Source organism: Berghia stephanieae, chromosome 2 (genome assembly GCF_034508935.2).
Source record: "Berghia stephanieae isolate SIO BIC M18660-M18661 chromosome 2, UCSD_Bste_1.3, whole genome shotgun sequence".
In the NCBI taxonomy this organism is placed as follows: Eukaryota; Metazoa; Mollusca; class Gastropoda; order Nudibranchia; family Aeolidiidae; genus Berghia; species Berghia stephanieae.
The window spans coordinates 120,899,665-120,926,082 of NC_088361.1; the positions used below are offsets into that span (position 1 = coordinate 120,899,665).

General features: G+C 33.6%; 1 protein-coding gene across 12 annotated transcripts in view; it reads right to left on the reverse strand.

Annotated features, from left to right (window-relative positions):
* Nucleotides 1-17,100: 17,100 nt before the first annotated feature.
* Nucleotides 17,101-26,418, reverse strand: part of LOC144966454 (uncharacterized) — a 147,697-nt gene continuing 138,379 nt past the window's right edge. For all 12 annotated transcript variants that reach the window (XM_078902998.1, XM_078902997.1, XM_078902995.1 and 9 more), the window contains 6 exons: nucleotides 25,816-25,968; nucleotides 24,478-24,651; nucleotides 22,306-22,623; nucleotides 21,244-21,399; nucleotides 20,481-20,645; nucleotides 17,101-19,977 (listed from right to left, as the gene is read on the reverse strand). In XM_078902998.1, the coding sequence (XP_078759124.1) occupies nucleotides 19,199-19,977; nucleotides 20,481-20,645; nucleotides 21,244-21,399; nucleotides 22,306-22,623; nucleotides 24,478-24,651; nucleotides 25,816-25,968 (1,745 nt within the window). In that variant the 3' untranslated portion in view covers nucleotides 17,101-19,198. The remainder of the gene's footprint in view (nucleotides 19,978-20,480; nucleotides 20,646-21,243; nucleotides 21,400-22,305; nucleotides 22,624-24,477; nucleotides 24,652-25,815; nucleotides 25,969-26,418) is intronic.

A 26,418-nucleotide genomic window follows, 5' to 3' on the forward strand; every position in this document is an offset into this window, starting at 1 on the left:
ATTATTATTATTATTATTATTATTATTATTATTATTATTATTATTATTATTATTATTATTGTTATTAGTATTGTTGCATTGTTGTTTTACTCCTGCGTACTGCTCTTCATATTGGCTGTTAATCGGTGATACCAAAACCAAATGATCATCGGTGCTAATGACATTTTTATTTGACATGATTGGTGCTCTAAAACTCGCAACTAATGAATAAATAGCATAGCAGCCAATTGTCCTGATAAAATTGGGACTGTCCCAATTTGGCAATCTGGAGAATAATTTTTTCTACAGAAAATGGACTGTTTATATGTATGGAAATGATCCTTGCTTGCCCCAGGATTATGCTTTTTATACTAGCAAATAAAAAAAAAAAGGAAGAGAAAAAGGCTCTAAATCTCGATAAAATTATATAATACAGTCGTGGCCATAAAGTTTCAGACCAAAATAAATGAATTAATATACATTAAATATAGACAAGGAAAAATAAACAAACTCACTTCAAATGATTAAAAATATTATTTATTACCTTTACTGAATCTTTGAACCACATTTCAGTATTTTGCATGTCCACTTTTTGCTTTAAGGACAGCTTTGATCCATCGAGGCATGCTGGAAATCAGGCTTTGGCAGTATTCTGGAGAAAGCTCTTGACTCCAATCACCATTGATTGCTTCAACAAGGGCTTTACTGTTCGCTGGCTGTTTTGTCTACAATCTTGTTTTTCATGTAGTGCCACAGATTCTCTATTGGATTTAGATCTGGACTGTTTCCGGGTCATTCCAAGGTCCTCCCATAGTGGGCGGGGAGGTACATGCTGTGTCTTCTATCCCCCCATACCCGTTTTCCAATTGTATCCTGTCGTTGTCTTGGAATGAGATTACTTAGTTTTGTCCTGACCCTCGCCGGAGTTCCTTGGCTGGGAGGGAAACAGTCGAATGTATAGTTATAGTTTTGGGAGATGATATTTTTTTCCTTGTAAATCACCTCTCTGTTATGCATTGTATTATGTTTAGTTTACATATTATATTATATGATTTGTAAACATTTAAGTGTATTCCTCTTAGTTGGGACCTGTGCTTCTGTCCTGATGAGACTTTTAGGTGATCTCAAACTAAGTACTTTGATGGTGTGCTCTTGGAATTTGCATCTGTTCCCTATTTGAACCAATTCCCCTTTATCTCACCTTTTATTTTGTGCTTTAATTGTAATTCTAGAACTTTTTACTATCCCATTTTCTTCCTTTTTACTGGTGCTGATATGACCTTAATGTGTTGCAAACGCAGTAAAACCCATTAAAAAAAAAATAAATAAATAAAAAATTCCAAGGTCGCGACCTTGTTCTTTGAAAGAAAGTGCTGAACAATTTTTGCTCTGTGGCAAGGGGCACTGTCTGCATTGAATATATTACACTGGTGTGACTGCAGATTAGAACGTAGTGTGTCTTTCAGTAGTTCCAGGCATTTGTGGCCATTCATCGTTTCAGGATCAAAAAAATATAGACCAGCAGTTCCTGACTTGGAAAATGCTCCTCAAATCACTTAGCTTGGTGGGTGTTTCATGGTCTGGACTGTATATTTTTCATCATACCGTTTACCAGCTGGTCTTATGTTATATTTATGAACAACAAAATGTTGCACAGTTGATTTGTCTGAAAACTTGACGCTACCCCATTGCTCTTCAGTCCAATGTTTGTGCTTCAACGCAAACTCCAATCGTTTCTGTTTCATAATTCGGGTCAGCCTGGGTTTTCGAGCTGGTTTGAGAGATCGGAGGCCGAAATCATCAGTCAAGCGTCTTGAGACTGTCCGACGACTGACATCAACACCACATAACATGAGCACAGATCAAATTCTTAAAAACCACTGTCCTAATGACCCTATCAGCTCTGGGAGAAGTTTTCCTTGGGCGGCCAGTTTTGTCTCTGTCTGAAAAAATGCCTCCTGATCGGTACTTTTGAATAGCAGTGTGCACTGCAGTCTTGCTGCACCCTCCCTTGCATGATATGTCACGTTCTGTGTACCCTTAATTGAATAATGTCATCATTTGAGCCCTAACAATGCTAGAAATGGATGGATTTTTGCCCATTTTTGTATTGTCCACAAATTTCAATCAAGTGACTATAAATTGCTTCAGAATGTCAATATGAACATCAGCCTTTGATGTCAGTCAGCTATCAAAATTGCAGAATAAACATCTTTTATTGAAATGAGTTTATTTCCTGTGCTGCACCAGAGAGCATGATGCGAAAAATGAAAAAAGAATAGCTAGATGAGAGTTTTTCAAAGCTTGGTCTTAAACTTTTGACCATGACTATAGTCCAAACATACTGCTGTTTTTGGGTCATGACGATAATGTGATTAGGGTCTCCCATTTTAGCTCTTTGAAAAGTTGGTCGCTGTGAATTAGATAAATTACAACAAAATATGGTTACAGTTGTTGAACTAGCCAGTTGTTTATGAATGAATTGAGCAGAATAATTTTTATTTTGTGATCTATTTTATTTTGATCCTTTACTATTTGATTGTATTGTGCATTTGTAATCTGCCATATATGAACTCTTAACACGTAGGGGAGGGATCGCTGGTTGCCCCAGGGCTAGTGGATGCTTGATTGGTCCACATTCTTGCTATTAGTGGACAGGGAGGTATACTTGCTGTGTTTTCTATACCCCTATACCTGTTTTCCAATTGCTTTCTGTCTTTGTCTTGGAATGGAGTCCTTGGCTGTGAGGGAAACAGTCGAATGTATAGTTTTAGTTTTGGAATTGTAAATCATCTCTCTGTTATGTTGTCTTATTTTTTTCATATTTAACATTTGATTTGTAAACATTTGAGTGTATTCCTCTTAGTTGAATCCTGTGCTGGTGTCTGGGTGAGACTTTTAGGTGATCTCAAACTAAGTACACTGATAGTGTGCTCTTGGAATCTACATCTGTTCCCTATTTGAACCATTCCCCTTTGACTTACCCCTTTGACTTACTTTTTCCTCAAGTCCTTTTAATTGTAGATCTAGAATGTTTTCAACATCCAATTTTCTTCCTTTTTACTGGCGCTGATATGACCTAAATCTGTTGCAAGCGCCGTAAAACCCTTAAAACAACAACAACAGCAAAACAAAACAAAACAAAAACACCAAAAAAAAACCCCAACAAAACACACTCACACACCCTTGCTATCTCTTCTATTCCCATTTATCATTTGCCCTTTTCATGTGGTTTTGCATCCCTGTTCAAGAATGTTTCCATTTGGTTTCTTTGGGCCTGCCTGGAGACATATATTAAAACAATTTTATAAATTTATATATAAATATATAAATTATATATATATATATATATAATTTTTTTTTTCGATTTCATTTTTTTCTTCTGTTTTTCTGTTTTTCTTTTGTTTGTTTACAGATAAGGCGATTTATGTTTACATGAGTCATGCAGGTGATCTAAGCATAAGCTGTATTGAAATTGTCATATGATGTTATTATCCTATGTTTAACCAAATAATTTGAACTGGACATGTTAAAGACTTTATTTTTTGAGCACTGAATTTCAAAATGCGCTTAATCATTAATGAAGACGCATTTGTATACAATATATGGGGGTGCGATGGAAGATGGTTTTTGTAATATTTGACACAAAAAGACATCTATATTAAGTTAGTTAAAGAATTGGAATATTATACCTATGTCACAGAATGTTTTGGGTGGGGTTCCTACCTCCCATAGCGGGCAGGGAGGTACTTGCTGTGTCTTTTATCCCCTCTTATCTGTTTTCCAATTGCTTTCTGTCTTTGTCTTGGAATGAGATTGTTTGGTTTTGTCCTGATCTTGGTCAGAGTCCTTGGCTGAGAGGGAAACAGTCGAATGTATAGTTATAGTTGTGGGAGATGATATTTTTCTCCTTGTAAATCATCTCTCTGTTGTTATGCATTGTATTATGTTTAGTTTACACATTATAATATTATATGATTGGTAAACATTTGAGTGTATTCCTCTTAATTGGGACCTGTGCTTGTGTCTGGATGAGACTTTTAGTGATCTCAAACTAAGTACTTTGATAGTGTGCTTTTGGAATCTACACCTGTTTCTTTTTTGAACCAATTCCCCTTTGTCTTCCCTTTTCTCGGATGCTTTATTGTAATTCTATAACTTTTTACTATCCCATTTTCTTTCTTTTTACTGGCGCTGATATGACCTTAATGTGTTGCAAGCGCCGTAAAACCCTTAAAAACAATTTAAAAAAACAAAACAGAATATTTTTATCACAGTTTTAGATATCATCTATTGGATATTCTTGATCACAAGGAGAAAAATAAATCACAATGATTTTTATGATTTATCTAAAAATTACAACCTAGTTGGAAAGAACTATACATCATTTTAGAAAATATCAAATTGATCAATTAAGGAACAGGCACCGGTGTAAGATAAAGATCTGAACAAGAGTATATGAAACGGTGCCAGACAAAGCAAGAAAGAAAAATACAAGAAAAAAAAATATCCTAAAGAATCCGTCTTCTTCGACTGATTTTATGGGATATTTTTGTTCCTTTTTTTTCCATCTTGCTTTGTATGGCACCGTTTTATACCCACTTCTTCAGATCTACATCATTTTACTTTATTTTTCTGTGTTCCGATTTACAAACTTGGCAAATGAAACTGTGGGATTTTATTCCATTATGTCTTTGTTAAAAACGAGATAATATCTAGTCTAATTAAACTGACGCAGTTTTGTGGTGTGAAATATTTTACATTTATTGATAATTATGATAAATGCATGTATTCAATAATTTGTGTAGTGTATGCTTATGTGATAAATACCTTGCCAATTGCCATATGTCAATATTAAAATACCTTTTAAAAAAATTTGCCAGTCAGGAGCATATACATGAGTTCAAATTAAGGAACAAGCTAGACGGAATTCCCCTCGGGCTGAGGGAATGTTGGCTTCCTGGGTGAATTTGTTCCAGATCCTTCACACCTTTGTTATCTCTTCTCTCATTTAAATCAATTGTCATTACTATGTGGTTTTGTATCTTTGCTCTGGAATCAGATCATTTTGGTTTTACCAGGGTCCTGCCTGGAATCGTTTGCTGAGGTGGAAATAGTCAGATGGGTTTATGTTTTAGGCATTTTTGAGAGATGATATTCTTTTAGTTGTGAATCATCTTTCTGTTGTACTTTTACAGTTATTAGTTTTGAATATTTAAACATTTCAGTTTATCCTTCATAGTGGGATCCTTTGCTTGTGCCTGGATGGGACTTTGAGGTAATGTCAAAATAGGCACATTGGTGGATTGCTCGTGGAATTTTCTATTTTGTCTTTTTATGCTTTTTGCCTTTGGTGCTCTTAACCTCAGATCCACTTTTACTCTATCATCTTCCTTTTTACTTGCGCTGAAATGACATGATAGTGCTGCAAGCGCCATAAAACCCATAAAAACAAATAAACAAGCCAGTAAGAAATTCATAGACCCTCATTTTCAGATAAGGTTGAGTTGGTCATGTTTCCGCTTCACCATAGGTTCCACTTTATAAATAGGATATTTTAAAAAAACAAAAAACTTTTGAGGATTTTAATTTTAATTTTTTTAGTTCTCAAATCGTTCAAAGTGATTTTAAAGGATGTGCTCTGAAAAAAAAATACAATTTTTTTTCTCCCCATTTTGGCAGAAATGTGATACTCGAAATCTCAATAAATTAAGATGACCATCACCTTCTCAAAACTTTAGACTTTTTCAAAGTATTCATTGGCAGACTTCTTTGAAGTCCTAGGTTTAAGCATTTCTGACAAAATTAATTAATCGATATGTTAAAATATTTAAAGACAAAATGAAAAAAAAGAAGAAGAGTATTTTGTCAGTTTGCGGTAATGTTGTGACGTACTGTTATCCATTGAATCCTATATGACGCAACGAAAATATGTCAGTCTAAGTCATAAATAATATTCCTGTTTTTACAAGGAATCAGTTGCCATTAATCAACAGTTTTGATCAATCTATCATTTTATGATGTTTTTCATCACCATTACATAATTGTTGTTTTATTTATGATGCTACCCAAGTTTATTATAGAAATAAAACCTGTAAGTTATGATATTCTTCCAAAAGTCTATTATTATTATTAATATTATTATTATTATTATTATTATTATTATTATTATTATTATTATTATTATTATTATTATTATTATTATTATTATTATTATTATTATTATTATTATTATTGTTGTTATCATTATTATTGATATTATTCTGGGTGGGGTTCCTGACCTCCCATAGTGGGCAGGGAGGTTCTTACCGTGTCTTTTATCCCCTTATATCTGTTTTCCAACTTGCTTTCTGTCTGTGTCTTGGAATGAGATTACTTGGTTTGTCCTGACCAGAGACCCTGGCTGAGAAGGAAACAGTCAAATATTAGTTTTGGGAGATGATATTTTTTTCCCTTGTAAACCAATCGTCTCTATGTTTTGCACTTTATCATGTTTTATTTACATATTTTATATGATTTTTATACATTTGAGTGTATTCCTCTTAGTTGGGACATGTGCTTGTGTCTTGATAGGACTTTTAGGTGATCTCAAACTAAGTACTTTGACTGTGTGCTCTTGGAATCTACATCTGTTCCCTATTTGATCCAATTCCCCCTTGTCTTACCTTTTCTTTTGTGCTTTAATTGTAATTCTAGAACTTTTTACTATCCCGTTTTCTTCCTTTTTACTGGCGCTGATATGACCGTAATGTGTTGCAAGCGCCGTAAAACCCTTAAAAACAAAACAAAAAAACATGAAAACTAGACAAGCTATAATATTTGAAGGTCCAAAGAGTTGTCTATTTTTTTAACAGTTTTAGGGATGGGTGGATTCTTCACAGGTTCATAGCCTTGCCCTCTTATCCAGCTGTGGACTTTTGTTCTGGAATGAGACCATTTGGTTTCATCGGTACCCTGATCAGTCTTCTGCTGTGAAGGGAAGCAGTCCAATGCATTTTTTTTATTTTATGAGAGATGGTATTATTTTTACTTGTTAATAATCTTTCTATTATATATTTTCGTCATTGTTAGATTCTTTGGCGTGTTTCTTCTGAAACGATTGCATACTAGCTTCCAGATAAATTACTATCAGGTATACTTTTTATATCTGTTGTCTTAATTTTTTTTGTCTGAGATCATTAACTTGCTTTATATCTCTTGCCTATTCTATTATTCTCCTTTTACTGGTGCTCAATTAAAGTAAGAGTGTCACAAACACCGTAAAACCCTTGATAAAAAACAACTCACTCCCTATTAAATATGATTGAATTATATATATCGATTAATTTTCTTATTTTTGTATATTATTTAATTTTTTCCCTTGTTTTTTAAACATATTTCCAATGCACCAGTTTTGCTTTAAAATACTTTTTTCAAAATGAGGCACAAGTTTTATTGTAAAAAGGTGCTGTTAAGCTATCAACTGGTGTCAACGAGAAAACTGATTGAATGCACTTTATTCATGTCATTTAAATGATCTTGCTAAAAACCAAAATGACGTGGCCTGCTGTGGTATTTAATATGAACACAAACTTTAATTTATACAGATACATTGGTATATACTGATTTCTTTTCGAGCCCAAAATTGACTCGAAATTCAGATTATTGAATGAATTTAGATTGTGAGTGAACATTTTGCAGGAAAATTATTGAAAAAGCTCTTTTTCTTTTAGACAACAATGGATTTGTCTCCAAATTGTTTTCAAGCATTTTAAAGTTTTATGTCAAAATATGTTTTTAAAACTTCCAAAAAAGTTGTTATTTGAGATCATTATATATTTTTTATATTCGAAATTTGGATTTTGGCTTAAAAAATAGATTATATATTATTTTAGAGTTGGGCTTTGTGAAATATGTACATTTTGTTCATTTATTATTATTATTATTATTATTATTATTATTATTATTATTATATATATTATTATATATTTTATATTATTTTAGATTTGTTCAATATCATTGTATTTATAAATGATACTGTATGATATGTTAAGGGTTTTTGTTGATGTCGTGAAATAGCATGGTCATGTGAATTACTTGGTTTCTCATTTACTTTTTTTTTTTTTTTTTTGCTCTAGAGGTTTATTTGTATAAAACATTAATCTCGCCGCAAGAGGCTTCGTCTCGTTGTAAAAAGCTTACTAGTTATGTTTTAAAACAACTGCTTGGAAACGGTACAGAATGAGGAATTGTTATTAACTAATAGAAACATTTTTACCCCTCCCCCACACGCCCCTTCCAAAAAAGTGTGTTAGTTTGAGAAGGAAAGACAAGGAGAATAGATTGAAATATTTTGTGTGACTGAGAATTGAGATTTTGAACTTTTCAACTTTTTCTTTAAGTCTGAAACTTGACAAGATCGTGTTTTGTTTTGTTTTTGTTACCCCAATCCAATCCATGAAAATTTCCCCATCCCCACCTCTCCGACTTGATCATTCGTTCACATCTTGAAATCTATCAGCCTGGGTGGGGTTCCTGACCTACCATAGTGGGCAGGTACTTGCTGTGTCTTCCATCCCCCTATATCTGTTTTCCAATTGCTTTCTGTCTTTGTCTTGGAATGAGATTACTTAATTTTGTCCTGACCCTGGCCGGAGTCCTTGGCTGGGAGGGAAACAGTTGAATGTATAGTTATAGTTTTGGGAGATGATATTTTTTCCCTTGTAGCTCATCTCTCTGTTATGTACTGTTATTTTTTTAAATACATATGATATGTAAACATTTGAGTGTGTGTTCCTCTTAGTTGGGACCTGTTCTGGTGTCTGGGTAAGACTTTGAGGTGACCTCAAACTAAGTACTTTGATAGTATGCTCTTGGAATCTACATCTGTTCCGTATTTGAATCATTCCCCTTTGTCTTACCTTTTCTTGGGTGTACTTAAATTTTAATTCTAAAACTTTTTACTAACTCATATTCTTCCTTTTTACTGGCACAAATATGACCTAAATGTGTTGCAAGCGCTGTAAAACCCTTGAAAACAAAAACAAAACAAATCTATCAGCTTATCTGATAGATTAGTTTATGAGAATAGTTCCGTCCCCCTTTATTGTTTTATTTACAGTTAGTTAAATATAATTTATAAAGGTTCCAGTAACCCCCCCCCCTCTCTCTCTCTCTCTCTCTCTCTCTCTCTCTCTCTCTCTCTCTCTCTCTCTCTCATCTGGCCGTTGCTCATGACTCATATCTCAGTTCTCCTGCAAATAATAGAAGTTTCAATCAATAAAGTACCTCTACTACTACAGCCACCACCTCATCATCATTACTACCACAGCAACCTCCACATCGTTATAAAAACTATAGCAACCACCACCACCACCACCACCTTTACATCATCATCATCCTCGTCATTATCGCTACCACCGCCACTACTACAACCGCAATCAAATCATCATCATTACTACCATAACTACGACTACCTCCACATCATTATAAAAACTACAGAAACCACCACCACCATTACACCATCATCATGATCCTTATCGTCATCATCACTACCACTATTACATCATCAACACCACCACAACAATCACAACCACCACATCACCACCACCATCACTACACAATAGTACCACTGCAAATAACTGAAATGAATGATAGAGGTACTTACTGCGTCTTCTATCCCGCTATATCTGTTTTCCAACTTGCTTTCTTTCTTTGTCTTGGAATGAGATTACTTGGTTTTGTCTTGGTCCTGACCGGATAACCTTGGTGAGAGGAAAACAGTCAAATTTATTGTTAGTTTTGGGAGATGATATTTTTTTCCTTGTAAATCATCTCTCTGTTATGTAATGTATTATGTTTTGTTTACATAATTTATATGATTTGTAAATAGGTGAGTGTATTCCTCTTTGTGGGGACCTGTGCTTGTGACTGGATAAGACTTTTAGGTGATCTCAAACTAAGTACTTCGATAGTGTGCTCTTGGAATCTACATCTGTTCCCTATTTGATCCAATTCTCCTTTGTCCTTTTTCTTGGGTGATTTAATTGTAATTCGAGAACTTATTACTATCTCATTTTCTTCCTTTTTACTGGCGCTGATATGACCTTAATGTGTGGCAAGTGCCGTAAAACCCTTAAAAACAAAACAATGAATGATATCTACTATTTACAGTATTACTGCGAATAACGAAAACGAACACTATCTACTATTCACAGTACTTTTGCGAATAGAGGAAATCTATGATATAGAGGAAATCACTATTCACAGTACTAACACAAACAGCAAAGTCAAACCACACCTATTAAGGGTTAACAATGACCAGACTGCTGGTGTTGTAAAAAAAATTCTTTGATTACTTAAAATGGCGAAAATTTATTCTTACAAAAGCATTAGGTGGATAACCTCACACACACGGGCGCACACACACACACACACAATATATAGTCATGGAAGTTGGAATAGATTTTTCCATATGATTTTTAATTTATTGTGGTTTTGTGTCTGAATGAGACCATTTTATTTTGCAATGGTCATATCTGAGTCTGAGGTCTTTTGTCGAAAGGGAGACAATCCTGACAGATGTATAAATATTTTGATAAAATGCTACAAATCATCCCTTCATTGTTTTTTAAATACATATTACCCCAGTGTCATATGCATTATATATATACATTTTTTTCTTTTAAAATTATTTTATTATTATTATTATTTAAAAAATTGTTTTTATTATTTTTATTATTAATTTTTTTTAAATTTAAATTATTCAGCTCTAACCAAGAACCTTTGTCCCATCTCATTGTCATTGTTCTTATCAATACTTACAATGTTACTGGGTGGGGATCCTGACCTCCCACAGTGGGCAGGGAGGTACATACTGTGTCTTCTATCCCCTTATATCTGTTTTCCAACATGCTTTCTGTCTTTGTCTCGGAATGAGATTACTTGGTTTTGTCCTGGCACTGGCCGGAATCCTGGCTGGGAGGGAAACAGTCAAATGCATAGTTATTGTTTTGGGAGATGATATTTTTTTCCTTGTAAATCTCTCTGTTATGTATATTATTATTTTTTTTGAATTTATAATGTAAGCATTTGAGTGTATTCCTCTTTGTTTGGTTTTGTGCTTGTGTCTGGATGAGACTTATAGGTGATTTCAAACTAAGTACATTGGTGGTATGCTCTTGGAATCTACATCTGATCACTATTTGTTCTCAGTTCCCCTTTGTCTTACTTTTTCTTGGGTGCTTTAATTGTAATTCTAGAAATTTTTACTATCCCATTTTCTTCCTTTTTACTGGCGCTGATATAACCTAAATGTGTTGCAAGCGCCGTAAAACCCTTAAAAACAAACAAACAATGTTAAGGGGGCAGCGTAGCTCAACCGTACGGTCTTTGCTTCGTACCTGAAAGGTACCGAGTTCGCTGCGCTGTGAGGCCTTGAGCAAGTCACCTAGCCCTAGCTCAATTTGCGGCTGCACTGTGGCTGATGCCTGGGTTATTCCAGTCTTCCATTGGAATAGACCCTAGAGACAAATTTCCCCTATGGGATGAACAAAGGGAGTTTTATTTTTATTTATTTTTTATATCTATCTACCTATCTCTCCCTCTCTCTCCCTCTCTCCCACTCACTCTCTCTCTCTCTCATTTCTCAAAATACCATAATCAGAAACCATATTATCGATCTTATTTTATAAGTTCTGGTTTCTCTTTGTTATTTGTTTCATATTTTGATTAATAATAAAACACTTTTGTAAGATCACATCTTATTATTTTGCGTTTCGTTTTTCAAAATTTCATTAAACCCACGCTTAAAATTACACAAGGTATGAGTGGAGATTCTGTTGGGGCCAGGAGAAAATAGTATCCATTTAATTGGGGTTTCTGTTCAAAAAGTTCCACGTTTGCTTTCATTTATCTTTGTATTTTTTTGTAACATGCGGATTTATCACTTGGACAATTGATGGGTGCTGCTGGAAATGTGAGCTTTTGTAATATAGCGCAATGTCGACTAAATACGCTTTGAGTGCTTTACAAGGGGTCCCAAACCAACAGTTCTGTTGGATGGGGTTCCCGACCTCCCATAGTGGGCAGGGAGGTACTTGCTGTGTCTTCTATCACCTTGTATCTGTTTTCCAATTGCTTTCTGTCTTTGTCTTGGAATGAGATTACTTAGTTTTGTCCTGACCCTGGTCGGAGTCCTTGGCTGGGAGGGAACAGGTCGAATCTATTATGGTTTTGGGAGATGGTATTTTTTTTCCTTGTAAATCATCTCTCTGTTATAGGTTGTTATTTTTTCATCTTTAACATATGATTTGTAAACATTTGAGTATATTTCTCTTATTGGAATCTTGTGCTGGTGTCCGGGTGAAACTTTTAGGTAATCTCAAACTAAGAACACTGATTGTGTATTCTTGGAATTGACATCTGTTCCCTGTTTGTATAATTCCCCTCTGTATCACTTTTTTCCACAAGTCCTTTGAGTTGTGTGTACAACTAGAATGTTTTTACTTTCCAATTTTCATCCTTTTGCTGCCGCTGATATGACCTTAATATGTTGCAAGCGCCGTAAAACCCTTAAAAACAAATAAACAGTCCTGGGTGGGGTATTTTGACCTCCCATGGTGGGCAGGAGGTCACTTGTTGTCTTCTATCCCCTCATATAAGTTTTCAAAGTTGCTTTCTGTCTATGTCTTGGAATGGAATTGCTTAGTTTTGTCCTGGTACTGGCTGGGGTCGTCAGATGAGAGTGAAACAGTCAACTGTTTAAATTTTGGTTTTGGGAGATGATTTTTCCCCTTGTAAATCATCTCTCTGTTTTATTAGTAATGTTTTTACTTTTGGATATATTCTATAAACACTTGAGTGTATTTATCATAGTGGAAGCCTGTGCTGATGTCAAGATGAGACTTTTAGGTGATCTCAAACTAAGTACATTGATGGTATGCTCTTGGAATCTACATCTGTTACCTATTCGAACTATTTCCCCCTCTTCTTACTTTTTCTTTGGTGCTTTAATTGTAATTCTAGAATTTTTGACTATTCCATTTTCTACCTTTTTACTGGCGCTGAAATGACCTGTTTTTTGTTTTTAAGGGTTTTACGGTGCTTGTTTTGTTTTATGTTTTTAAGGGTTTTACGGCGCTTGCAACACATTTAGGTTATATCAGCGCCAGTAAAAAGGAAGAAAATGGGATAGTAAAAAGTTCTAGAATTACAATTGAAGCATCCAAGGTAAAGTAAGACATAGGGGAACTGGGAACAAATAGGGATCAGATGTAGATTCCAAGAGCATATCACCAATGTACTTAGTTTGAGATCACCTATAAGTCTCATCCGGACACAAGAACAAAATCCAACAAAGAGGAACACACTCAAATGCTTACATTATACATTAAAAAATAACAAATATACTAATACATAACAGAGAGATGATTTACAAGGAAAAAAATATCTCCCAAAACAATAACTATGCATTTGACTGTTTCCCTCCCAGCCAGGACTCCGACCAGGGCCAGGAAAAAAACAAAGTAATCTCATTCCAAGACAAAGACAGAAAGCATGTTGGAAAACAGATATAAGGGGATAGAAGACACAGTGTGTACCTCCCTGCCCGCTATGGGAGGTCAGGATTCCCAGTTACGGTGCTTGCAACACCTTTAGGTTATATCAGCGCCAGTAAAAAGGAAGAAAATGGGATAGTAAAAAGTTCTAGAATTACAATTAAAGCACCCAAGAAAAAGTAAGACACAGGGGAACTGAGAACAAATAGGAATCATATGTAGATTCCAAGAGCATACCACCAATGTACTTAGTTTGAGATCACCTATACGCATCATCCGGATACAGGCACAAGATCCAACAAAGAGGAATACATTCAAAATAACAAATATAATAATACATAACAGAGAGATGATTTACAAGGAAAAAAAATATCATCTCCCAAAACAAAAACTATGCATTTGACTGTTTCCCTCCCAGCTAGGACTCTAGCCAGGGCCAGGACAAAAACCAAGTAATCTCATTCCAAGACAAAGACAGAAAGCATGTTGGAAAACAGGTGCGGGGGGATAGAAGACACATCAAGTACCTCCCTGCCCACTATGGGAGGTAGGGAACTCCACCCAGAACTTGAAGCAGGGACCTACCAGTTATACCACAGGTTCACAAAGCCTACACATTTGTTTAGAATTTGATAAACCAAACAGTATGTTCACAATTCATAATAAATATCCAATAATTGAATAATACTAACTTATGTGAGTGATAGACGGTGCGAAAGAAAGAATGGATACAGAAAGAGTATATTGTAATCATTTATTATCTCAATTTGAAAAAAAAAGTAAATACACAATGGACTCTCAATAAACTCTCAACGAACAATTCCAAAATATTACTTTTATCATAAATAATTTTTAAACTTGGTTAAAAAAAAATTCTCTCCATAATTTGTTTATCCATTTAAGAATGTGTGGTGGAAATCAAATCAATGACATTTGAACAGGAAATCAGACAATCTGTTTTGTTTCTCAAACTCTAAAACATTAAATTTCCCAATTCTTATCATTTTGACTATAACCTTGATATTCTACATCTTGTTCATTCCGATATAATACCAAATTGACATGATTATTCACATATTGATTATTTCTACTTTAACCAATGTATTCTGGGAAAACATGTATTTCAACGGTTGACAAAACCGATCCTTCAAATATCAAGACAGACAACTCATTTTATCCAGAAAAATGTCGATTACACTAGTACCTCATTCCACCAATAAAATTATATGTAGGCCATCAAAGCAACGTTATTATCACATTATAATTCTAATCGTTTAACAATAACTTTCTTTCAAATTAAAATTTTCTCCTTTATTTGTTTTCATTTGAACCCTTGTCCTAATGGTGTCAATGAGCTTTCCGTAAAATGAGTAGGATATGACGTCATGCTGAATTTTAATTTTATATCAAATGTTATATATCACAATTCAGCAATTAACTATCAAAAAATCCCTTTTCAAAATCACATAATAAAAATACAAAACAAAACAATTTCTACATGTTATAGAAAAAAAACCTTTACTAGTTGTTGACATATATTCAGATCAATTCTTGATTAGGTGATGTTAATAAAAATGATTTTCTACATATTGAGCCCAAATATTTCCCATCATTAATACTGCATTTAAATCTAGTTGGATATCCTGATTTTTCATTACAACGCAAATATTTTCAAAATAATCTAAATAATAAGTCTTAAAAAAAAAGTTTAGCTCCACAATCTGTGCCATTACCATTCTTCTCTCTCTTTCTCTCTTCTCTCTCTCTCCCTCTATCTCTCTCTCTCCCTCTCTCTCTCTCTCTCTCTCTCTCTCTCTCTCTCTCTCTCTCTCTCTCTCTCTTTCAATGAAAGATGAGGCCACACGTCCATTTTATACAATTCAACACGCGTTCTGATTTCCACCACAAAGATATGTAAATAAAGGAGGAAGACATGTTTGATTTGGTGAACAGAATAAAAAAAATATACAAACTGAATATATGTCAATTGGGTTTTGAAAAAACAATACTTTTCATTGAGGATTGGCTCAAAATTATTTTAAAAAAAACAAAAACAAAAACAAAAACCCACCCCCTAAAAAATAAATCGACCAAAAAAAACAAAACAAACCAAACCAATCCTAACCCCCCCCCCCCCCCTCCACTTCCAAATAAAAACAAAACAAAACAAAAATCAAAACAACAAAGCAAAGAAAAACATCAACAAAAAAAAAAAACAAAAACAACAAATAAAACAAAACAAAATACACGAAAACAATAAATAATCTCAAATTTTTTTCCACATCTTCCAGAATAAAAATTGCAAAGATCTTTGTCACTCACCGCCATTCATCGATATATTCAGATACATAAATATAAAATAATTTATTGGTCATTCGTTGTATTTGTGAAGATAAACGTTTGATTTAAAGAGTATATAATATTCACAATATAATGCTATATTTACACACACCTTACAATATAATCTACTCAAATAATTGTTTTGTTTGTTTTGTTTTTAAGGTCATATCAGCGCCAGTAAAAAGGAAGAATATGGGATAGTAAAAAGTTTTAGAATTACAATTAAAGCATCCAAGAATAAGAAAGACAAAGGGGAATTGGTTCAAATAGGGAACAGGTGTAGATTCCAAGAGCACACTATCAGTGTACTTAGTTTGAGATCACCTAAAAGTCTCATCCAGGTCCCCACTAAAAGGAACACACTCAAATGTTTACAAATCATATATAATACATAAACAAAACATAATACAGCGCATAACAGAGAGATGATTTACAAGGAAAAAAAATATCATCTCCCAAAACTAACTACATTTGACTGTTTCCCTCCCAGCCAGGGCCAGGACAAAACCAAGTAATCTCATTCCAAGACAAAGACAGAAAGCATGTTGGAAAACAGACACAGGGGGATAGAAGACACAGTATGTACCTCCCTGCCCACTATGGGAGGTAGGGAACCCCACCCAGCTATTCAAATAAATATTAAAGATGTGATTTATTCATTTAATTTTCTGTCTATGGATATCACTCATTGTTTATTTTAATATGAACGTAAATCAAACTAAAATCACAGAATAATGTGGAATGTTGTAGAAAGTTTACTTAAAGGCTTTTTGGAATGCTTTGCAAACTTATGCTGTTTGATTTATTAAAAAAAGACAGGAAAGGCTCTGATATATAATACAAACATTTTGAATAAAAACATCGAATAAACTTTGAATCAACAAACAATGTTAAATGCAAAATAAAACTATTCATTACTTTTCCCCTGTTTCGTTGAAGAAGATTTGAACCCAACGTGTTCGTTGATTGTTTTATTTTTAATTCTGAGCCTTTGTATTTTACTTTATGCATGGAATGTTTTTGAAGTCCTTCAAAAATAATATAAAATATTTTTATGCATACACGTGAAAAAACGACAGACCCAACACAGATTGAAACTACTTCAATTGATTTAAGACATTTGAGACCTACGGCATCAATTATGTGTTATATCTAGGTAATCCAGATGGTGGAAACTTTAAATTTAAAGTTCAAAACATCCGAATAATGATGATTTTCCTCTTAGGCTCCATAAGAACTTAAATTTATTATTATTTTTTTTAATGAATAAAACGTCACAAGTCTCATTTTAAAAACTTTATTACAGTCAATTTTCATCGTCTAAATCGTCTCAAAATAATAACGTTTTGATGAGTCACATTTGTAACATTTTGAGGTATTATCAAGCGCCAGAAAAAGGATGATGATGAGATAGTTGGTTCAATTTAACAGAGAACAGAAGTAAATCCAAGACCTATCAATCCGTGTGTTGGATCATACCATGACCCATAAAAATGGCCTCTAATGAAGGAGAATTAATCAGTGACGAAAACCTAAAAGTATTAAGAAAAACAACAAACACATCAAACATTTAAGAAAAGACAAAACAGCATTGAAAAAGACAAAAGATAAGAAGGGATAAAGAGACAGCAAGAGTGACCTCCCCTGTCCAAAAGAAGGATTTGGATGCACTTGTTTTGGATATGAATGGAATTCAATAATTATTATGGCAAAGCATTGAAAATACAAATCAATTGTCTAGAAGATGGTGAGATTTATTTCTGTTTAACTAAGACCTATTTGAAATAACAAATGATTACCAGAAGGGCCTCCTTACTTTCACAGCAGCCAACAATACCTTTAAGGGGGGATTATTAATATTTTTACAAATCGGAAGGTGGGGGGGGGCATCGATTCTAAAATAGAAAGTAGAATCTTAGCACATTTAAGGTAATAAATATGGCGTCGGAATCCTATTCACAACAGGCTAAGCAAATTGATTTTGAACTTTAAAATAATTACACCATACAAAACAATATGGACAGTCTTAAATAGCAACATTAATTGGGTTTTGCAACTATGTTAGCCTCTGCAATTTTTGAAATGTCTAGCTATGTCTGAATAGTGCTGTGAAACTACTGAGGTGCTCACTGATTACCACTGATATGAATTCTGGATTTTATTAAGAGGAAACGAATACAAAGAAAATACATTGTAGAGATTAAATAAACATATCCTAGATGAGAATCATAACAAGATGTGACTTTTTACACAATTTTCGTTCTTATTAAAAAAAAAAAATCATATGTGACTGGATTTTCTTTTTAAATTTTGGTGAGCTAAAAAGAATTAGCACGAAGCCTTTCCCTTTGCATATTTCATTTTGATAAGTAATTGAAAGCGATACATTACATTCTAAACTTTTTGTTTAGTTCTTTATCAATAAGTAGAAACTATCGGACAATCACATCAAAGTTAGAATAAAAGTATAAAAATTATCATCTTTGGCTTTTTGCATGAACGGAACATACATTTCGTTCACAAAAAAGAAAAGAGTAGTTTTATATTAAAAGTATCATTTATTATATATATTAAATTTTCATTTATCTATCAATATACATTGTGCATAATTGTACAAAAATAGAATCAATATTATTAACATTTGTGGTTGTTTTACAGTTAAGATGAAAGACAACTGGAAAAAGAGAACTAAACACTTCAACATCTCTTCTATCCACATCTTACAAAGACATTAATTGTGATTTAAGTAATAAGGCCAGAGTCATAACAAGGAACGAGTCCTAAGACCAAATCAGTCTTATACATTTAACAAAAATAATCTTATTCAACTATAAAAAGCTCTAATATTATGGTTAATGCAGATAAAATTTTAATAAGACTCAAAGTTTATATAACAATAATATGTGAATGAAAATTTAAAAAAATAATAAAAAATTAAAAGCAATCCCTCATGTATATTGGACGTGTCCAAATGTTGTGTAGATATGGCTAAATAAACCTTTGTAGTTTGGGGAAAAAATTTAAAAAACATTGTGTAGGACTTTGAGACAAAACTAGATAAACTATTCACAAAAATCTCATTTCTCGAATTAATAATGGTAATGATTGTCATATCCAATCAGTGACCACAAACCCTGTTTAAGTAAACAACAAAGCTGTTCAGCAACTTTTTGAAAGCAAAATTAGAACATTATCATTAATGCTCTCTATTACAAAAGAGTGGTGAAAGCTTCAATAAATTTTATCTTAGAAAGAGCGTGTAATGTAACACTATAAGACTGATAGAGAAAAAAGCATTGACAGTATGAGAAACAATTGATATAAGTGTAAGATATGAAACATTACGTCATTGATTCATAATGATTATCATCTATCTTGTTATTCACACCGATTATGATATCATCTGGGCTAGCTCCTTCAGGATTTTGGACTGCGTAGAGTGGATTATTGAACCCATCTGGAACTGTGTCTCCATTACTCATAGGAGATGATCCCTTAGAGAAAGAAGCATATCCTCTGTCTAGGTGGATTTCCGAGCCATCTGCCATGTAATTTGACATTGGGTCTCCATTGTCTGGATTTTCAACACCATATAGTCTATTAGAAATGGCCACAGACCCATCATTTGAATGTTCAACTGATTCATTATGAAAACGTTCATGGCTGAATGTAGACTTGGGTTTGATTCTATACCGGTAGACAACAAATACCACCACTAAGATGGCTATAATGGCTAGAATAATTACTGAGACACTGGCTGCAACCACCACTTTGTCCTTTTTGTCATCACCTGAAGATTTAGACTTGTTTGGAAGTCCACCGAGCTCAGTTGAAGAAGACATTGTGGTTATAGATGGTGTTGTTGTGGTTGTTGTTGATGTCGTTGGAGTACTTTCACTTGTTGATGAAGTTGAAGTTTCTGGTTTTGAAGTTGAAGTTGAAGTTGTTGTCGAGGATGAGGATGAAGGTGTTTTGGTAGTTACTGGTTTGATGGAGGATGTGGTCAATTTTGTGCTGGACATAGGCACGCTGGTGGTGACCACCGTGCTTGTTGATTTTGATGGAGTGCTGGAAGAGCTGGACTTGGTGGTGGATGGTGTGGCAGGAGGTGCTGTGATATCTGGAGTGGACATTAAAGAATATAGTGACGTTCAATGAGCCATGTTATGACAGACATCATCGGAATTTACAAATTTAATTATAAAAGTTAGCGAAAGTCCTTAGTCTGAATACTTCATATGCCAATGTCAACTATGTGAAAAATGTAGCTGAGTCCAAGTTCAAAATTTGTATTAAAATTTTACACACATACACACACATACACACACACACACACACATATATATATATATATATATATATATATATATATATATATATAAATATATATATATATATATATATATAATATATATACACACACAAAAATATTTGAAAAATATGCTATTCAACATCTTTAAAAATAAACATAACAACTTATAAAAATAAAATTAATATAGTTAACACAATTACAATAAAATATTTAGAATATCAATTAATACAATTTCGATGAATTACGAAAATCAACAATCAATTTGAATGAAACAAAAAAAAAAAAAAAAAAAAGAATTAAAATTAACTTACTGAAACACCTGACCCCTGCATCTTCGTAGTGATCACAGTTGTGAAAGTTGATTCCATTATGATTGCAAGAGCTCAATTCAGATTCTGACCCGTTACAAGCCACATTGTCCAAAAAGATCTTTCCCTCTCCGGGCAAAATACCATCTTCATTGTCCAAAGCAACACCTATTTGGTGAGGTGTATAAAAGCAAAATAAAAACAAACTAAACTGTATTTATTAAGAATGCAACTTTCGCTGCTTGAATCTTTAAAATAAGGTTAAAATGTTAAATAAAGATGTAAAATGCAAGATATGTAGTAGACATTACCTCTAACTCGATACAGTGTGGACAAACAATGAATTTAGGATACAATCAAACAAAATGTTGGGCACAATCGGTGAGAGACAAACAAATACCGCTCCCCCCCCAAAAAAAAAAAAACCCCAAAAAACAACAAAAAAAACAACAAAAAAACACAAACAAATAGAACCCCGAAAACCGGGCCCTTTTGTTATGTTCTTAGACAAAGTACTTAACACATATTATCCCACTTGACTTTGACGAGTATTGTGAAAGTGCCAATATAAAAAGAATGCATAAAATCCAATATTTACAGCATGAAATGCAACTTTAGTTCAATCAGTTGGAGGAACAAATGAAGCATTGTAAAATATATTTAGGATGATGAAACCACAGAAATGTTGAACATAAATGTGCAATTTCATTTATTTGTTTCATTTATTTTTTAAACCAGACGCAAAGTTTTCTAATCAAAGACTGACCATCATCGTATCCAAGTTCATTACAGACAACTTTAGCATTCTTGTTGGTCCAACCATCATCACAAATGGTGCCCCATTGTTTGGTGGGTTCAACAAACACCTCCACTCGTCCCTCATTTGGTGTTGCACCGTCTTGTAGACGAATCTTGGTTATCTCTGACAGAAGATAAAGGATGGCAATGTAACTCATTGATCACACGAATATAGAATGAATGGAGTTGACTTTACTCAGTTCTTTGTTATCGTTTTATAGACCACCAGCCGAGTGAACCCGTTCACAGACCATATTATGCTAAAATTTGTATATTGGTACAATTGATCTAGAGGGCAGAATTGGTGCGTATTTTACTTAAACGCGTATTTTACTTAAACACACACCATCAATATCAAGAAAAAAGATATGAGAGCATTTGAACTGATGATTTATCCACCTTGAGGTGAGCCATATAATTTGTGAGTTTAGTTGTGCGTTAAAGTAATATCACAGTCATAGGTTTGTAATTTGTGTTTAAAAATATATTGTTAAAATATCCAATAAACGTGTTATGAAATCAATAATTTCTCTTTTTAAAATCTAAAAGACACATTTCCTCAAGGTGCTCAACAAGTAGATTTTTTTTATCATCATCATCAACCTCCTCCTCCTCCTTCTTCTTCTATACTACTACTACTACTACTACTACTACTGCTACTACTACTACTACTACTACTACTACTACTACTACTACTACGACTACTGCTACTGCTGCTGCTGCTACTACTACTAATAATAATAATATAAAAAATAATAATAATAATCAAGGATGATGATGATGATGATGATCATCATCATCATTATCATCATCATCGTCATCATCACCATCATTCTTGGCATCCCTGCCATCACAAAAATTCATAAATCTAAATGAAAGCACACACACACACATACACTGATATGTACATATAGTGTCTATTTTGAACAAGTGAAAATTCATATGACCAGTGTCAGGAGAAGTTATTGGAGAATGGTATTGAATAGCAGACGTCAGTGTTGTTGACGAACAGAATACTGTGTTTACTTACTGATGTCCTCTTTGTAACAAGCTGTATAAGCATCACCCCCGCAGACAACTGAGTTTTGTCCATTGTCAAATCCAGAATTCAGACACGTCAGCAGAGACTTTTCACTTCCAGTGCACAAGAAGAAGCTGATCAATGTTGGCAAAGTTGGGATATTAGGATCTTCACCTCGGACAGGAATGCCATCTTTGTAGCCAAGTTGGCGACACAATACTCTTGAATTCTTTTGACTCCAGTTGATTTGGCAAACTGTGCCAAAATTTCCCTCAATGCCGATCTCGACTCGTCCTGAACTTTGCTTGGAAAGTCTGTATTCAACCTCTATTGGTAAATTTTGGTCAAAATAAACATTTTGCAAATGATGTAGACTAATAATAATAATAATTATGATGATAATAATAATAATAATAATAATAATAATAATAATAATAATAATAATAATAATAATAATAATAATGATAATGATAATAATAATAATAATACATTGTATTTGGTGAGCGTTCTACCATATGAGGTCAACAAATTAATGAGTTTTGGTTTTTAAACATTCCTTTCATGCGACATTAAAATAAAACGTCTCCTACAAAATTAATATTTTGTCAAAGTAGTGAGTTATACTGCGTGAAAAAAATGAGTTTGAAGAAAATATATTAAGTATTAAGTATTTTGAAGATTAAGATATTACACCCATTCTCCTGAATAAGGGCATTCATTTTAATTAAAGTCTAATAAATGCTAAATTCAATTCTAATCAATAAAATCTATCCCACACAATACTGTTCTGAGACGTTTGGTCACCAATTATTTGTTATTGTTTTTAAGGGTTTTACGGCGCTTGCAACACATTAAGGTCATATCAGCGCCAGTAAAAAGGAAAAAAATGGGATAGTAAAAAGTTCTAGAATTACAATTAAAGCACCCAAGAAAAAGTAAGACATAGGGGAACTGGGAACAAATAGGGATCAGATGTAGAATCCGAGAGCATACCCCCAATGCACTTAGTTTGAGATCACCTATAAGTCTCATCCAGACACAAGCACAAAATCCAACAAAGAGGAATACACTCAAATGCTTGCATTATACATTAAAAATAACAAATATAATAACACATAACAGAGATATGATTTACAAGGAAAAAAATATCATCTCCCAAAACAATAACTATGCATTTGACTGTTTCCCTCCCAGTCAAGGACTCCGGCCAGGGTCGGGGCAAAACCGAGCAATCTCACACCAAGACAAAGACAGAAAGCAAGTTGAAAAACAGATATAAGGGGATAGAAGACACGGTAAGTACCTCCCTGCCCACTGTGGAGGTAGGGAACGGTCACCAATTAAATTCAGCATGACAACACTAAGCATTCAACAACAAGACTGGTTTTCCTTTGGATCATCATTTTCCATATTGTCTATCTAATAAATTTGGCAGGCCTGATCACTTGCAATCAAGAGAACAACAACTTGAGTTGCATCACCTTTACTGCTTTCTTGATTAAAGGAGTGAAAAATGTGAGGTGACCTGATAAAATGTACCACATGGTGAATTTTTCTTTTCTTTTTCTGTTTTTTTCTCTCTCTTTTTTTGGTTAAAAAAAATTAATTAATCAAGCTTATGTGGAGGAAAAAGGACTAAGAGAGCAGGACGATGGCCCGGAACTGAGTGCACTGAAAGAGCACTCTTACAGCTCTATGTCTGAATAAAGAACAATGGGACTGAGTAAGAACAGTAACTTATATGGAGAAAACAATTCTTTCAGTTTAATTCTTTCGAATATCTTGAATAAGGACAAAGCTTCAACCATTTATAGACATCATATTAAAAAAAAAAAAAGATAAACCGAGAACATCGCGTTTTTTGGACATTCAACAAATGTTCAATCCCGTTTAACTAAAAAATAAAAACATCTCTCACTATATTTTCAAAGATTGAAGCTACGAAAAGATCATTAAATCATACCTATGAAAGCAAAGAAGGCTAAATCTGAAAAAAAAAAAAATTAGTTTTTCCTCATTTAAACCTTGAACATTCAGCAGCTTTATTAAACCATGAGGCATATTATGAAATCCAATTATAGTAAAATCCGAATTTGATGGCTTCCACGGTACATTTTATCAACCAACACTTCAAACCAATGAAACAACATTAAAACAACATAACAATGTCACGACTTTTACCTTTTTCTTTGTAGCAAAGAAGCCCTGCTTCTTGGGCTTTAAAGCTACAGTGTTCATTGTCCACCTCAGTGCTGATATCACAACTGTCCAGAGAGTTCTCTGTTCCACGGCAGGTCGTTCTACTCCAAAGGATTGGCATCAAATTACGGTAGAGATGCAAGTAAACATTTCCACCTGTGAAAAAAGGAATGAGAGTTCTGACCAATATCTTAAAGAGGAATTTGAGAAACAGTTCCAGCAAACACAGATGGAAAAATTATAGAACAAATCATCCTCACCCCCCTCCCCCCTTCCACCCCCTACCCCATACACAAAAGAAGTGAAACATATTTCACAAGAAAGGCGGATTTTATGGCTTGTACTTCCTCGCATAACGGCTCTATTCTCCACGAAGAGAGTTGGGAGATAACTAAATCTCCTATACATTTTGTCTGGAACTGCATCGTTTACAAAGTTTCAGATTTTTAAAAATCTTACACTAATGATTATTTTCCAATTCTATTCTCCCTTTGTAAGACTTTTGACGAGTTCAAAGCAAGAAACTAATAAAAGTGAGAGAAAAGCAAAGCAACAAATAGAAAGAGGCGATAGTCAATTCATCTTGATAAATAATTCGCAGTCTTGAGTTGAAAAATTAACTAAATAAGACAAAGAAGGGAATGAAGGGAAGTGCTTTTTATGTCTTGACCCCATGACTGAATTGACATCAAGTATATTAACTCCCAATCAGCTACACTGTGAATATCTTCATAATGACAGAAGATGGTAATAAATACATTCTATGTATATATCATGTAAAGCCAGCAGACTATTATGTTGGAGCGAAGAAGAGTCTTAAAAAATAATTTAAAATTAAACTGATCAGAAATATGAAGTTGTGAGTTTATGACCTTTATGAAACTGTATTCATTCTAGTCATTAATAAAAGAGACAACCCAAATTTCATGTTTTTTACTATAATTTCACTTTTCAGCGTCAAAAGTAGACACCATAATACCGTTTGGAGACGGCGGGTCACAAAAACGATATTGATCAACAAACAGCCAGAAACCATGATGAAATAATCAATTCAAATAGTTTTCCTTAACCCACTCAACCCTAACACCGACTATATCCGTAGATTTTCCCGGGTTACTTTTACCCCATGCCTTTTTATTACACTTTTCTGAGACAAATTGTAGGCGCAAGTATCAAAGCTAATGTTTTTAGTTTTTACATGTTAATGATAGTTGAATAAAACTATCTATGCTCATTTTAATACATTTTTTTTCCAATTTTGAAAAGTAGCAAAAATCTCTAGGATTGAGTGAGTTAAATACGTCAGCCATGTCAACTTACCAGTGAACCCCAGACTTTTACAAGCAACAGTTGCTTCCTTGTCTGTAAACTCATGCATGCAAACTCTTCCCCATATTCCATTTTGTCGTACCTCCAAAATGCCGTGGTCATCGGATGTTCGAATGCTGTCTGAAGCCAGTCTCACTTTAAATTCTGTAAAGAGTTAAGAAATATGACCATAATGCTATGCACATGCCATTAACCATTATCATCATTATTATTATTATTATTATTATTATTATTATTATTATTATTATTATTATTATTATTATTATTATTATTATGATTAGTATTATTATTATTGATGTATTGTTTCACGTTGAAGCAATAATTTGAAACCACTGCTGATAAAATATGATTAACATGTAATCCTTGTGGATATTAAGACTTTGTAATTTGCTTGGTTGTTGTAGAAGTTTTGGGCAAAAACTGAACCTAAACCAATGTGCTTATTCATGTCTTATACCTAAGACCAGGAAAAATATCACATTGTATCATGCACCGCGCAATGATTACCATGGTATCAGCAGCCTTATTTATATATCTATAGATAGTATCTATTATAGACATCTATTTAAATTTTAACATCGGTTTCTCCACAAG